Source organism: Gasterosteus aculeatus, chromosome 20 (genome assembly GCF_964276395.1).
Source record: "Gasterosteus aculeatus chromosome 20, fGasAcu3.hap1.1, whole genome shotgun sequence".
In the NCBI taxonomy this organism is placed as follows: Eukaryota; Metazoa; Chordata; class Actinopteri; order Perciformes; family Gasterosteidae; genus Gasterosteus; species Gasterosteus aculeatus.
In genome coordinates this window covers 19,398,194-19,413,061 of record NC_135707.1, presented here as the reverse complement: position 1 = coordinate 19,413,061, position 14,868 = coordinate 19,398,194, and the positions used below count along the sequence as shown (strand labels likewise).

Here is a 14,868-nt window from a genome sequence, read left to right as displayed (position 1 = left end):
AAAGGGTTGAGGTTAAAGAGCCTGTTCAGCCAAAAGTTTACGTTCTCATGGTCAACATTTCTATAGAACGGAGCCATTTTCAGTGAGTTAATTTTATAGAACCTTGTTGTAAATATCACTTCCTTGGATTCTGGATGCATATGAACAGCTGTGACATCAGAAAGAGATGGATTACAATCCCAGAGAGCAAATTAATTAATATATAGGGAAGAGCTAAGATGTATAATGATCTCTCTAAAACACTGTTCCTCGTTTGATCGCAACATTTTAGCAAGTGCCCATGATATGCAGACTGAAAATAATGTACAGGCCTCTCTGTTAGTTACATTATGCTTCTGATACATGCACTTTTGAATGAACCTTCCCCACATTATTAATAATATACAAAAGAACTTAGTGTAATGTTAGATAAGCGCAGGTTCATGTTGCATTGTCCCATGTAGGAAAGTACGGTCACAATAAAAATAAAATTACTGAATGAATTCACACACGTATTGGGTCCACAGTAGCAGCGGCGGACTGGTTTCCCTTGGTGCGTAGTGGGACTGGTTTCCCTCGTTCTCAGTGGGACTGGTTTCCCTCGGTACGTAGTCGCTGATTGAGAAGGTCTTCTCCCTCAAGGTTGTTAAAGATGGTGTAGAAGAGATCATGTACGCCGTTATAAACGTCTCTCCAGAGCCTTTCTATCCTGATGGGAAAATAAATAATTTAGTCTGCTTACAATGACAGTTTATTACAAATATCTGTGTTAATCTCTTGAAAAGTACTGTTTGCCAATCAAAATCGACTTTAGCAAAGCTCTCCTTCAGACTCCACAATAGAAATAAAAGGTTAGTCTAGAGTTAACACTGTTGGCATCTCATCTGATCACAGTTTAAAACTGCACAAGTAAATAATCCAACAAATAATGACAACTGTAATTTACCTTGTATATGTGTGCGTTGTGGATTAAATTGCCCAACCATCATTTGGTATCCAGTGTTGGGATGTTGCTGTACAATTTGAGTCCCAGTTTCATGCAAATTGTTGTCCTTTAATGGAGTTCATAGGTCGTGGACTCTGGTCATCAAAAACCACAGGACAAAAGTCAGAAGAGACAACAAAGAAATGTGACCTAACTCACAGTAAAATAGCACACGTTGATCACAAGTCGACGTCCATCTGTAGTAAACTGCAGTTAAAAATTGAGATTATTTTAAGAGACTGCGTGTTCCTGTGTTAATCTGAACCCAGCTATGTGCTGTAGAAATAAATGAAATGTAACCAGAGCTTTAATTTGAACCTGATGCCTCTGTCATATCCATTTTACATGTAATTTATATTTTAAGTTAAAAATATTTCCCTTGTTGAGTTCATGAACGCAGCAGGGTCAAACCGATGCAATTGTACTTAATTAAACATGTCTCAAATCAGACCCCATTTAACTTCATTGCATTGTCATATATTGAAGAGTTTATTCCATGGCAACCGTGTAAAAAGTGTGTCCTTCACATGCTTCTCTAAATTGTTTGCTAACAATTGATTTGAAATGATTTGTAAAAACAAAACCATGTAGCCAAATGCCAACAACAACTTCAGCTAAGGAGCTAACTTCAAGACAGAAATAGTAGACCAGGAGAGATCACACTCCTGTAACCAATCCTGCTTCAGACAGAAGCACCTCATTAGCATACAGATGCTCACATAAATAAATGTAGAAATGTAGGCGAACAGAAATTTAGAAATACATTATATTACAGGTCATTGAGCTGACGCTTTTATCCAAAGCAACTTACATTCATTAATTTATCCAAAGCAAATGTAAGTTGTATTTCTAAATTTCTGTTTTTAACCCATGGCATTTTTTTTCCCATTTTGCCTGGGGAGGGGTTAGGTGTCTTGCTCAGGGACTCTTCGACATGGGACATGGGGCAGCCGGGGCTTGAACCACCAACCTTGCGGTTCCCAGCACACCCTCTCTACCCCTGCGCCACGTCACCCAATCAAATAAATATGATATGCATTTGTTTATGACCTGTTTGATTATCAACTTCTATTTATTTCCATATTTATTTCAGCATTTATCTATACATTTATTGACGCATTTATTTATTTATTCCTGTATTTATTTATAATTAAGTAATTTTTTGTCCTCCATAGTAGAAATGCCAGTCCCGATCTGCACCCTGACGCACTTACGGAGGTTCAAAAAGGTTTGCGTGTGTTGTAGAGCAATTCACCTCCAGAATAACAGGTGGAGTAACGTGTTTTTGTTGAAGACTACCTAGAGAGTCACGTCTTGTGGGTGGAAGTCGTTGGTTTGTTTATTTATTTATCATAGACTTTATTGCCCCGTACATCGACACTGCTGCTTTTCATCGCGGACACATTTGTCCCGTATTTTCCTCCACAATTTTGTGCACCTCTCGACCGGCAAACCGGCGTTTGCGGCGATCTCACTCCATGAATCCAACCCGCTTCTACAACCCGCCAATGACGGCTTGTATAAGCGGTCATATTTACGCATTTCTTCCGACAAAAGTTCTTAAATCTGCTCCGTTCTCTCGTAAACACTCTTTTGCTGCTTGATTCCTGCGCGTAAAGACGCAGACGCAGTTGCAGAAGCATGCCTTAAGTTGCGCCGACATACTACAAATCCCATGAACCCAACCTGCCAGGAAGCAGCATTACGTCACCAGTGAGGCGATCCACATGGTAGCTGCATGGGATAAGAGAAGACTTGTATCTGGAGGGAGGCTTCACTTCTGCAATTGTTCTGGCGGATCTAGCTGTGAACATACGTCATGGAAACTGTGTGTTCTTTTCTTTAATACGTAACCTTCGTTGTTAAAAACAAACTAAACAGACCAACGCAGACCGCGGAGTGACATTGGCTAGCTAGCGTGCTAACGTTAGCTCAGTGTACACTGGCAGCCCGTCGGTGAGCTGACATCTAACAGGCAACGTGTTGTTCTCTGTAGAAAATGTCTGCAGCGAAGGTGAAGATGCGCCAGAAGAAGATGAGAAACCAGCCCGCCAGTGTCCAGTACCCATCTTCTCCAGGCGATGCGGAGAACAGCGCACGGAGGACCGGCGGGGACTCCCCGGTCACCGGTACCTTGCCTTCTCTTCTCCCCGGTTCTGGTCCAACGTGTCTGTCTCCGCTCCTCGAGGTCTCATGCTGCTGCTTGCTCTGCACATGTCAGCTTCGGTGTCATTGTCTTTCACTGTTCCAGGATCCGCCTTTTGTGGAGGCAGTTTCTCTAAACTTTGATTTATTCAGTGAAGTCCTGGAACGGAACCCCTTCCATAGTTGTTCATAGTTGATCATCATGCTTCTCTAACAAACGCATTCTTGAAGCATGAGGCAGATGACAACCTAATGATCTTCCCCCCCAGGCGAAGCTGGTGGTGGCAAGGATCCATCTAGCATCCATCCTAACACAGAACAGCCAGAGAACCCTCACCCACGGGGTGGGTGGGTCCGAGGACACCAGAGAGATGGTGGAGTCTACACCAAGGAGATGCCCAACCACATCACTGGTAAACACCTTGTCCCGCTATCCAATTCACAGTTTACTTAATTAGTAAGTAAGCATGTCTCCATCACTCTGATTTTTTTCCTTTAGCCATGAACATCCAACTAACACCATTACTCTTACTGCAAACCGTAGAACACGATCCGAAAATAAATATCCGTGCCTCTCCGATACTCAGCAGGAGCTTTTGCCAGGGCCCGGGCAGCGGAAGTGAGCACCATGCTGAAAGCAGTTACCAAGACAACGGGCAGCTGCCATGTGTTTGGAGCCCTACCCAAACACATGAGGAGACGGGCCATGAGCCACAACACCAAGCGGCTCCCCTGCAGGCTCAGAGAGTTGGCCAACAGATTGGTAATGCTCAAAATATTGTTCTACATCTGGTGTTCCATGAGCCGTCCTTCTCTGAGTACATTGACATTTCTGTGTCCTCCTCCAGCGAGAGAAGAGTCTCCAAGCCGGCTCCAAGAAGAAGAAGAAGGAAGAGGCAAAGGGCAGGAGCCGAAAGGCCCGCCGCCACCACGGAAATCTGCTTCTGGAGTTCAACCGCCGCCAGAGGAAGAACATCTGGCTGGAGACTCACATTTGGCATGCCAAGCGCTTCCACATGGTGAAGAGGTGGGGCTACTGCCTTGGGGTCCGACCCACATACAAGTGCTACAGGCCTAGTTACAGGGCAATGAGCAGCCACTGCCTGCTGCAGGTAACCACCTTTCACTCATGTGCGACAATTATTAACTGGCAGTACGAAAAACATGACTTTTTTTTCTTTTCTTACTCAGGACCTGTCTTACTACTGCTGCATAGAACTACAAGGAGAGGAAGTCGAGCTGCTGTCTTCTCTGTCCCAGTTGACTAGCAAGGAGGCTGGTGAGAACACCATTCAGAAAAAAACCCATTTGGTTTTTTTTTCAGATGGGGGGGAGGGCTTTTCTCAGAGTGAAGTTTCAAGTTTAGATAGAACTACTGGTGCAACATGCGAGTGGTGTGTGTTTTCCAGGTCCTACGTTCGCTGCAGCACTGTGTCTCTCAGGGCAAAGACAGGGCAGTGTAGTGGTGTACAGAGCAGGACAGTACCCGACGCAACCCCTGGGCCCTGTCACATTCCTCTGGAGACCCCGTGTACAGGGCTCAACCCACAGGCAGCTGTGGATTTGGGCTCATCCCACTATTAAACAGGTGCTGGGGTGCTTTACAAAATAATTGGGTGTAACTGTCTGATTGGATGACAAAGTAGTTGAAAGGTTTGATTGTGGTTTATCTGATGACCATTAACTCTAACCTGTGTGCTCCTTCCAGGACCTTCTTCCTGAGTTACAAACCGTCTGCCAGGTTTGTGAGGCTGTACTTCCTCCAGTTCCACCTGCTGAGGTTTTTCCCACTCTAGAACCACAGTCAGAACCTGGAAAGACCCCTGAGGCTAAGCAGATGACTGGCACCAAAAGAAAGCGGACCTGTAAAAATGAAAGAGGACCTCCTGCCAAGAAGACCCTGGGAGATGGAACGAGATCTCCCAACACCCCAATAACTTGGAAGTCTACGTCAAATGGGATAGTTATAAGGTTAGAGTAGTTAGTGGGGCATTTCATTGAGAGGCAAACTGAGTAAAGTGTGGCACTAATTATTATCACTCCCACCTGTGATGCAGATAATCTTAATTGACATCTGTTGCAGTGACCTCACAATGGAGATTGTCCGCTACCGTCTGATTGGACCACAGTCTCATTCTGTTCTGGTGGAAACTATGAAAGCGGCTACAGACTGTAATGTAAGACTCCCAAAAGAGGTTTGCATTTCATGCTGAAGGACTGTGTTTAATGTGAGTTGTTTATTTTTTCAAGGAAATTAGTAAATCCCAGCCCTCTCCCCTCTGGTGGCCCGAGCAGTGCAGAAACGAGAGCAGGATGAATCTGCATCGACAACAAGCTGATGTCTTTCACCTGCTGAAAGGTCAATGTGAATAAAAATTCTTCATAATACTACTTTTTACAGTTTAGTGAGGTATTTGTATGCATGTTAATGCAACTATGTGATCATCCAGGCATCTATTCGACTGGAGAGCTCCCCTCAGGCACAGTGCTGGGTCTGACTGTTGATGACCCCAGGCTGACTTTACCTACAAAGAAGGTTAAAGCTTTACCCTGTGTGAAGCAGGCACAAGGTAAAATCTGACCTACCAGACGCACAGTGGACAGTGAGCAGTTTGTCTACACAGGGTTGAGGGGGAATGAATGTTTACATTTCCTATAGTGTGCACATGGATTGAGACGTGCAGGCAAAACCTTGACATTAAATATGACATGCATATAGGTATTATAGGCCGTGAGGGTTTGGACAGAACTACCAGAAAGCACACAGTGTAGTAGTGAGTGCAACACACTGGGGGGGATTAACCATTCGTGGGGTGCATTCATTCGATGAACACCATTCGTCGGGTGCATTCATTCGATGAACGTTCGAGCAGTGGTCGGTGGACACGCCACCTTGCTTGTTGAGCATAGAATCAGTCTGGTGTTTATGGTCATGAGGTCGTGTCAGTGAGTACATATCTGGTACTGTGCTCCAGGGGGCCTCTGCCTGCCCATGCAGATGTTCCAGGTTCGATTCCTGGCAGGACCCTGTGCTCCAAACACGCCCTCAGTGACCGACAGCGTCTGACTCATTTAGCTCACTTCTAAAAGGACATTTGCACATTTCAGAATATCACAGTAAGAGGCCAAAATAAATGCACTAAGCATTAGGACGATGCTTACACACGCGCATGCTTTCTTAGCTAGTACCTGCTCATATTCTATATATATCCTAAGGGCTGTGGGTGAGGCAAACAGAAGGTCAGCTTTGTTTGTTAGATCCTGTGTTCATTTTCAGAGGGTACCTGGAACAGGTTTTCATATGAGATGTCTTTTAATGATTTTGGTATATCATTTGATATGCCGTGGAAATTGTCTCATTACATGTCATTTAGCTGACGCTTTTGTCCAAAGCGAATTACAATACAGTAATGAATACAATTACAGCTATGAAGTTATTTTTCGTGACATCTACAGACAATTAGGACAGACAAGTCCAAATGGACTTGGTTACGAAGCCACAATCTTAAGCTCCGGTGTGGGAACATTTTGGCTGTCAGCAGAATGAGAGCAGAAAGCCAATAACGTGTCGGCTAAAACATCAACTAATGTCTAACTACTCTGACGAATAAAATGTTCTTTATTCTTTGAAAGACCATACTTGTATTACTATCCTATTATATTATCAGTGGCATAAAGTGGTCTGAAAATCGCAATAATATCGCAACAAATGTTGGTACAATAATCGCACAACAAAAATTTATCGTGACAGCCCTAGTGGTAGCAGATGTACAGGAGTGAGTCATGTGTGTGCTGTTTGTTTCAGAGGTGGGAGAGGAAGTGAAGAGGAGGGAGCTGATGCTGCGAGGTGTACCGGCACCCTGCTGTCAGAGCAGCCTGTGGGAGCGCTCTGTTCGTGACAACGTCACGGATAACAAGATATCCCAAAAGGTAGTTATATATCTAACCATACTTTTCAGAGGTGGTTATTGAGCTTTTTCTTAAATACCATCTCACCCGCTTGACTGAGCTGCGATGGCTCTCACCTCGAGTATGTTATACACATTATTTTAAAGGAGCTGAACCGCATGAAGAGCGAGGTGCTAGTGCCGGGCTCCAGGATCAGCCCCACTCCCCTGCAGGGCCGGGTACCCGTGCTCCTGGTTCACCAGCCTGGCAAGCATGTGGGGCATGAGATGAGCTGCTGGGGGGCTGGATGGGACCTGCTGCTTCCCAAAGGGTGGGGCATGGCCTTCTGGGTCCCACTGGTAGGTAACATGAACAGTCTAGTGGATTTTACTTCATTATATCTTCATTTCTGCCAGGAAGGAGTATGCACATCCATTCTCGAACACTTTTATTTTACCTACCAACAGTAGTGTTTGTTTAACTTGATCTAGAGTTACAATTGTAATGAATTCCCCTTATCAGCTTACCTTATCAACCTACAGTAAATATGCTAAATGAAAGCTAAATGGCGGATCGGGTATCTGGGTTTACAGAAACTATAACCTGCCGGCATAAAATGTCAAATACTTTTCAAAGGCTCCCCTTTAAACCCACAAACGTTACCAAAGTTACATCGGAAATCAAAGACTCCACACAGTTACCAGACAACACCATATATTGTAGTAAATCAGTTCAAACGAGCCTGGGTTTGGATTGGGCCTAGTCTTTCGGGTTAATTTTCAGAGAAATATCTATTCCCTAAGTAGGCTAAATAATTTGATTTATATAATGCTTTACATGGTAGGCTACGCAAAGACACTTTGTCCGCTAAGCTTTTTCTTACAGCAGCCGTATTTCCTTTTTTACATATTGTATACTTCACCTCCTCATAAATTTCCGTAATTAGTTGCTGCTCAGCAGGTGAAAAATATGCCGCGTGCGTTTTCTCCATTTCTGCATCAGTAAATGCACCTCTTTGGCTTTTAAACACTACGTAGGTTGTTGATTTTATGTGCACAGATATTTTATCTGGGGAGGACAGTTGATTTATTTATGTTTTATTGTGTTTATTTTATTGTACAGCACTTTAGGAACCTTTGTGTTAATTTAAACTGAGCTTTAAAAATAAACCGGATTGGATTGGAGTAAATCTGTGATTTATACCGTGGTCTATTTATGAAAGCTGTGAATGCACGCTTATCCCAGCTATGTACACCCAGATTGACTTGGCTCCAGTGGCGTGGTTGAGGAAGCGTGAAAAGTGAGACACAACCCCTCTTACGGGGGTGGGGGCAGAAAATTTTATGTTGCTATTTCATGTAGTCAGGTGAATTATTACAGTGTCCAGCATCATTTTATCGGGATTTACACACGCAGGTTATTGATATGCACACGCTTGTTATCTAACCGACCCTTTGAGCTCTCTCTCTACCAGCTACTTAAAGCACAGGTCTTCAACAGGGGGTCCGCGGAGGTACTGCGGCGGGGGGGCCAAATTCTTGGATTTCTTTTTCCCCACAAATTTAAATTTCTTGTTGTATTTATTGTCTTTTAAATACACATTAACATGAATCCAACATATTGTAGCGAACTGATAAATTGATGGAGAAGACATTATCTTTCAGTCCGCAATGCAAAGTTACCCACAGGAGCTTTCAAGCTGGGCACCGGTTCACTCACAGCACCTTTTATGCAAATACGACAGAACAGGCACTAGCCAATCAGATCGCAGATTTAATTCGGAATTGCTGCTCTAAAGGCAGTTTAGTAAAATTATGTTTTACTAAATAATACAAATCTCCATCATTGCGCTTAATACTTTCACTAGCTTACCAACACAAATCTTCCGTTATTTCATTCAATGACGTTTATGACATACTGTGATTTGTGATTTGATTTGGGGTGTGATGCCAACAACTTCCCATGACACTGTCCTGTGGGGTATTCCAGAAAGCGGGTTATGTGAAAACTCAGAGTAAGTTAAACCTGAGATCAGGGAAACTGAGTTATCCGTTCCAGATAGAGAGGTAACTGAAACTCTGAGTCAATCACCATGGTAACAGACTATGTGAACATAACCTGCTCGCTGGCAGGTTTACTATAAGAAACCCAGAGTTTCTACCCGTCTCCTCCCACATGAAGAAAGCTGGTAGATATGGATCGCCCATTCCTACCAAATCCGTCGTGATTCGAAATGCTTTACGTCGCGAGAGAGTCTTCCGACCCAGATTAGAAGTTTTATCATTTCCAGAGGAATTTCTGTTAGAAAGCTACCGCTTTTCCTCACAAGGTATCATTTATCTCACGAACGTTCTCCGGCCGTATATCACCAACCTCACACACCGCGGACGTGCACTCACATCGGAGCACATCTTGTGAGTCTTTGTGTTTTTTTGCAAATGGTAGTTTTCTTTTTAACATCGGGGATGCAGAGCACTTTGGCAAGGCACCAGTTTGTAGAGCTCTGAGGAAAGTTCCTCTCGCACTGAAACACGTGTTACCCGTGATGGTGGTGTTTCCCGGACACAAACCTCTTAGAACCATCAAAGAGGAATTCCACAGGATTGCAGGTGACTGATGTAGAAATCATATATTATTTTAAATTATGCTGTACATTCTGCTGCGACCTCAGAAGCTTAATTAGCTGTCATTTTGCAGGGCTTCCAAATGTGATAGGATGCATAGATGGGACACACATTCCTATTACTGCGCCTTCTTTCTGTTGGCTGAGCAAAACGCCAATGTTTCTTTTTTTTTAATTAGTATTTTAATGAGTATTGGTGTAGGCTACAGTGTCACATTTTAAATGACTTTAATAGGAGACACTTGGACACATTTTTATTTTATACTTAAGTGGGGTATTAAGTGAAAATACCTGTAAAAACAAAATTTTATTAGGGGTTTAATTTACTATTTCAAGTAGCCACTGAATTAATTTACTTTGTTTAATAGCCTAAGTCAATTAAATGAATTAAAATTAAAGTGAGGTGCAATCATAGCCTAGCTATATATGCCATACCTTTTTTCAATTATGTTTTTATATTTCATTTTTAGCTGCTTCCAGGTCCTTTTTTCCCCTGTTGGATTGCATCTATAGGCTGCCACGATCTTACGGTTAAATTTTATGTCAATGGAACAGTTCATTCAAACTTACGCGTTGACTCGGGCAGCAATTTTTCCCCACGCAGTCTCTCTCTCCTTCGCTGCTGCAGCTGTATTGCATTTACGGCGAAATACATGCGCATGCTCACCGTAGGCCTGTAGAAGGACCTCCAACTCCATCGCAGTGAAATAGCTTGCTCTTTTATTTACTGTTGTCATGGTGACTCGTGCTGTCGGTGCTGGATTGATGATGGCTTTTTATAATCGTCATGCACGCGCTTAACTCAAGGTGAACATGCTCCGAGTTGATTGAACTAATGCAGATCAGCTGTTGTGGAACCGGATACTCAGAGCTTCTCATCTCAGAGTAAGTCAACTCGGAGTTCAGGGATAGACTCAGTTTGTTGAACCTACTTTCTGGAATACCCCCCTGAGCAATCACAGGGGAGCAGTGTCGTCACAATAGCCTCAACTGATTGGTTAATCTTTTTTTTTTTTTTTTTTTCATCAAGGGAGGCCAACTCATGGAGACAACTGCAACTTGTCTGAGACAACAGCATGCAGTACCATGTTTTCAATGCTCATGCACCACGTAACATTTAGAGGGGCGCTGTTTTACACATCATAAAAGGCTCAATAATGAATGAAGAGAGACGACGAGGAGGAGACGACAGATGCAACACACAGGGATTACGTAAACTGTTAAAACGTTTTTATTAAATTATTAATCATTAATGATGATTTAAATAAGTTCTGAAAAAAATTGAAGCCTGGCTTCCCTTGGTGTCTGCAGGAAAACACCACTGCTTAGCTCCCCCTTCTCATCCTGGCTCGGCAAATGTGCAACAAATTTCTTTATTCTACTTTTGTGCAATAGCCCCCAGAGCAGCAGCCATTTTGATGTGTTCTGTTGGCTAACCTCCATAGAAACGGGTGATCAGATATGAGTCAAACAGTTGGCTGGAGGCTGATGGTTCCTGTGACTCTTTTTGCGTTGTTCCAATGCATAACAAGCTAACTTATTATACATCTCACTGCTCATCTTGGCAAGACCTTTCAACCACTGTAATAGGGGTCCATGCCTGCAGATTTCCTGTTAACCGAATTTGTTAGGGTCTGGTGCCTTGAACAATGGGCTTTCCTGACCCTTAATACTCAAGGTCAATGCCTAACCTTAACCAATCATCTATGCCTCACAACAGCTACGCAGGGAGGGTCTTTCATGAAGAGCTGTTGGGATTCATAATTAGGCGTGTCCACAATTTCTCTTTGCAGTGTATTCTGCTAACAATTTCAGCTGTTTTAATAGGATAGCTTGAGTGATTAAATTTTGTGATTTTGTTCTTTTTTCGGGGCGGTTCCATTTATTTTCAACGAGCACTGTGACGTGTTAAATGTACCTTGAAATTTAAAGCCCGTAGGGTTTGCTTAACTTTCACCCATCTGTTTTGTCTCTTCCTCTGCAAGGTGTACAGAGGAGTTGGCATTGGAGGCCTGACCATGAGTCTGAAACACTCTGAGAATAAGGGAGCTGCACACTTCCCCCATGATTACCCAGACTGCCCTGCAGGCGCTCGCTTTCAGGAGGAGCAGGAGGCCCAGCTCCTGTCAAAGTTCAAAAGGTCTGCTGAAGAATGGATAGGAACCCAAAATATAAATGCTGTGTAACTCTTATACTCTATTGTAGTACTGTGGCCACATGTTGTTCTGACATAGAGGTTGTGTATCATATTATATTATTTTTGACTGTCATTGGTATGACAGCCTACTGCTGAAAAACCGAATAAAAGGGCTCCATCTTACTCATGGAGTTGTTTCAATATGTTCTAATGAACCACTGGCAAACTTCCCATGACCTTTTTAAATTGCAAAGGAACATGTTTCAGTTAAACAGTCAGTTGATACTGAGCTTATTTGAACTAGAGATTCTTTGTACTGTTTTACTTTGACTACAATCAAGCTCAAGCTCATTAGGTCAGTGAATTGGCTGTGATAAAGGTTAATTATGCAGGTATTTTACTGGCATGCACACAGGTAGAGGGTGACGGTGGTGGGCTTTTCTTCTATCTGCCAGAGCAGCACTCATTTGTTTTAGAAATTAGTAGGACTGCTCCAAAGCAGCTGGACATGTCTGACCTGCTGCTACCTTAGGAACCAACCCGGCCCAGACCCTAACCCGACCCCTCAGGTGGTCGGGTTAGGGTCTCCTTCCTGTTCCCAGAGTCAGAACCAAATGTGGAGAAGCAGCTTCAGTTCTTCTGCTCCACACATCTAGAAGAAACTCCCAGAAAGCTGCATGTCTGCTGAGACTACGAGGCTTTAGATTAAGACTGAAGACTTTTCTGTTGACTGCTGCTTTTACCTTCACCATCTACTACTGCATCTTATGTCTTAAACTACATGGCATCTTTTTGGCGTAATGTCTATTCTTTCAAATCAATGTATTCTTCCTTTGTTTTAATGGTTTTTAGTGAAGCACTTTGGAATGTACTATACAAATACTTTCTTTGACCGTACCCTCTTCTTGTAGGTATCCGCCTGCCAAAAGGCCCAATTACATTAAACATGGCTGTCTGGCCCCATTCTGTTGCCCATGGCAACAGCTGGCTGAGGAGTGGGATCTGATCTTGAGCGAAGGAGAGCAGAACGAAGGAGAACGACAAACCCAAACCAAAACGCAGGCTGACGCAGAGATGATGATGATGGAGGAGGTGAGGCCTTGCGGAGAAACCACCGCCACAAAGCCTCCACGGCAAGTCACTGTACTGAGGTAAGTGCTTGTCTTGTATACTTAACATTCATTTTTGGTCTTATTGTGAGAATAAGCTCATGTCAGTATTTAACTTAAGACACACCCACTGCAGCTTTATGCCAAACTCTTCTTTACATCCTGCACCTCTAAATCACACTTCTGCACCTCTAAATCACACTTCTAACTATGTTAATACACTTGACTTGAAAGGTCCCTTGAGAAGATATGTGCACTGTTTTTAAGGGGGGTGGGGGCGGTGGCCTCAATCATTACTTCTTTCCTATTCGTTTTTGCCAATGAGAGCGCAGCTTCTGACAGGCTTGAGGTATGGTGCTTCTCCCTACCTTTTTAATCATCACGTCCCTGATGAGAACACCCATAGTACATCCAGCCTTAAACTGCTGCAATACATCAGACGTATTATGTATTGCAGCAGTTTATATAGTGGAGGGGGGAGACTTTCATCGATCCTCATAAAACATCACAGCAGCTTTGAGTAAAAACTGACTTATTATTATTGAACTGATGAGAATAAATGAGATGGATTTTCACTGTCCACTTGCTGCCTTTTTTGTGTTCAGCATTTGGAATAAAAACTGGGCTTCAACCAAACGCATTGTCCCTCTGGTGGTGTTTTAACTTTTCTTTTGGCATATGAATCAATTTTCTAAATGTAATTATTTGTCTTTTTTCCCCAGGAACAGGAAGTCCCTAAGGCTGCTTTCTGGTTGGTGCGGACCAACAACTTCTAAAGGTCAAAGGGCACGCGGCGGGGTGTCGCCCCTCGACATGTCGGCAATGACGCGGTTTCTCTCTGCACATGGGACCAGTCTGGTGTGGGTGCGGTTGTCACTGCTGTCCAAGGGCAAACCAGAGCTCCACGCCATGGTCTGCGCGCCGACTGCTGAGGACCTGAAGCTGCTGGGCAAAGAACCCGGCGCCTGTGGCCCTGTGGAGCCGCCACACAGAGAGCCCTTTGAAAGACGCACTAGACGCCAACAGAAGGGAACCAAGACGGCTGCTGCCTCTGAGAAGACGGAGGCTAAAGAGTCGGACCCTTCCCCTGAACCAAATCCCAGCACATCTGAAGGCCCCCTGTCTTCAGTGCCCCCCCCCCTCCAGTCTTCCCCGGACCTCACTTTCGGGCTGTGGTCAGACCCTCTGCCGAGCGTCACCTCTCACTGCTCCCGGGTGACGCTGGGCTGGGTCACGCACGGCGACTTCTCGCTGTCTGCCGGATGCGGGGAGGCGCTGGGGTTCGTCAGCGTGGCCGCTCTCCTCCACACCCTCCTCAACCAGCCGATGGAACACAGAGGAATGTTGCTGCTGCGCAACCCCGCGGCCATGCATTACCGCTTTGCTAAAGTCAACCTTGAGGTGTGATGGAAGCAGCTGAGCCCTCACAGAATTCAAGAGCAATCCACCAAGTGATCACTCTGAACTGAATATTTCTTGCATGCAGCAGGCCTGACTAAAAGTACCTAGTGGCCATGTTGGAACAGCTTATTTTGTGTGTTTTACTCTGGAATAGGCATTCTTAATTTTCAGTTGAGGAAAGTTGGTTTTCATATCGACGCCTGACTCAGAGGACTGCTCTACAAAGGAATACGTTCAATACAACTGGGTTTCCAAAATGAAGCTCATTTAAGTCCCTTTAAAACCACACTCAATATGTTAGGAGTAATTATGTTTGTTTTTAAGATAAAAAAAGTTTGTTTTAAAAAATCACTGAATGGAATTTTCTTTAAACATCTTAATAAAATACACATTCTGCACAACTAAATTGGTCATCTTTGGTTAGTTGCTGTAGCTTAGATTTAAAACCACACAAGTGTGACTGCACACATTAAGTTGCACTGAACTGGTACTCTAACATTCTGTTCATAGCTATACTGACTATACACATATATAATCCAGGGTAGGGAATTTACATATTTAGGGGGCACTTTTTGCCCCCAGTGACTGGACATTTTTTGCA

General features: G+C 43.8%; 1 protein-coding gene across 4 annotated transcripts; it reads left to right on the top strand.

The window, feature by feature from the left end:
- Positions 1-2,573: 2,573 nt before the first annotated feature.
- On the top strand, positions 2,574-14,673 carry pop1 (POP1 homolog, ribonuclease P/MRP subunit). Of its 4 annotated transcripts, XM_078094154.1 has the most exons (17): positions 2,574-2,792; positions 2,961-3,093; positions 3,379-3,522; positions 3,697-3,872; positions 3,958-4,221; positions 4,301-4,388; positions 4,519-4,697; positions 4,818-5,080; positions 5,193-5,286; positions 5,360-5,468; positions 5,560-5,679; positions 6,915-7,039; positions 7,165-7,356; positions 11,606-11,760; positions 12,669-12,908; positions 13,101-13,215; positions 13,589-14,673. In XM_078094154.1, the coding sequence occupies exons 1-17, from the start codon at positions 2,784-2,786 to the stop codon at positions 13,640-13,642; spliced, it is 2,460 nt and encodes an 819-aa protein (XP_077950280.1). In that variant the 5' UTR covers positions 2,574-2,783; the 3' UTR covers positions 13,643-14,673. The 4 variants fall into 4 exon arrangements, with proteins under 4 accessions (XP_077950280.1, XP_040021923.2, XP_040021924.2 ...); XM_040165989.2 differs by lacking the exon at positions 13,101-13,215; XM_040165990.2 differs by lacking the exon at positions 13,101-13,215 and having other exon boundaries at positions 2,577-2,792; positions 3,700-3,872.
- Positions 14,674-14,868: the final 195 nt, after the last annotated feature.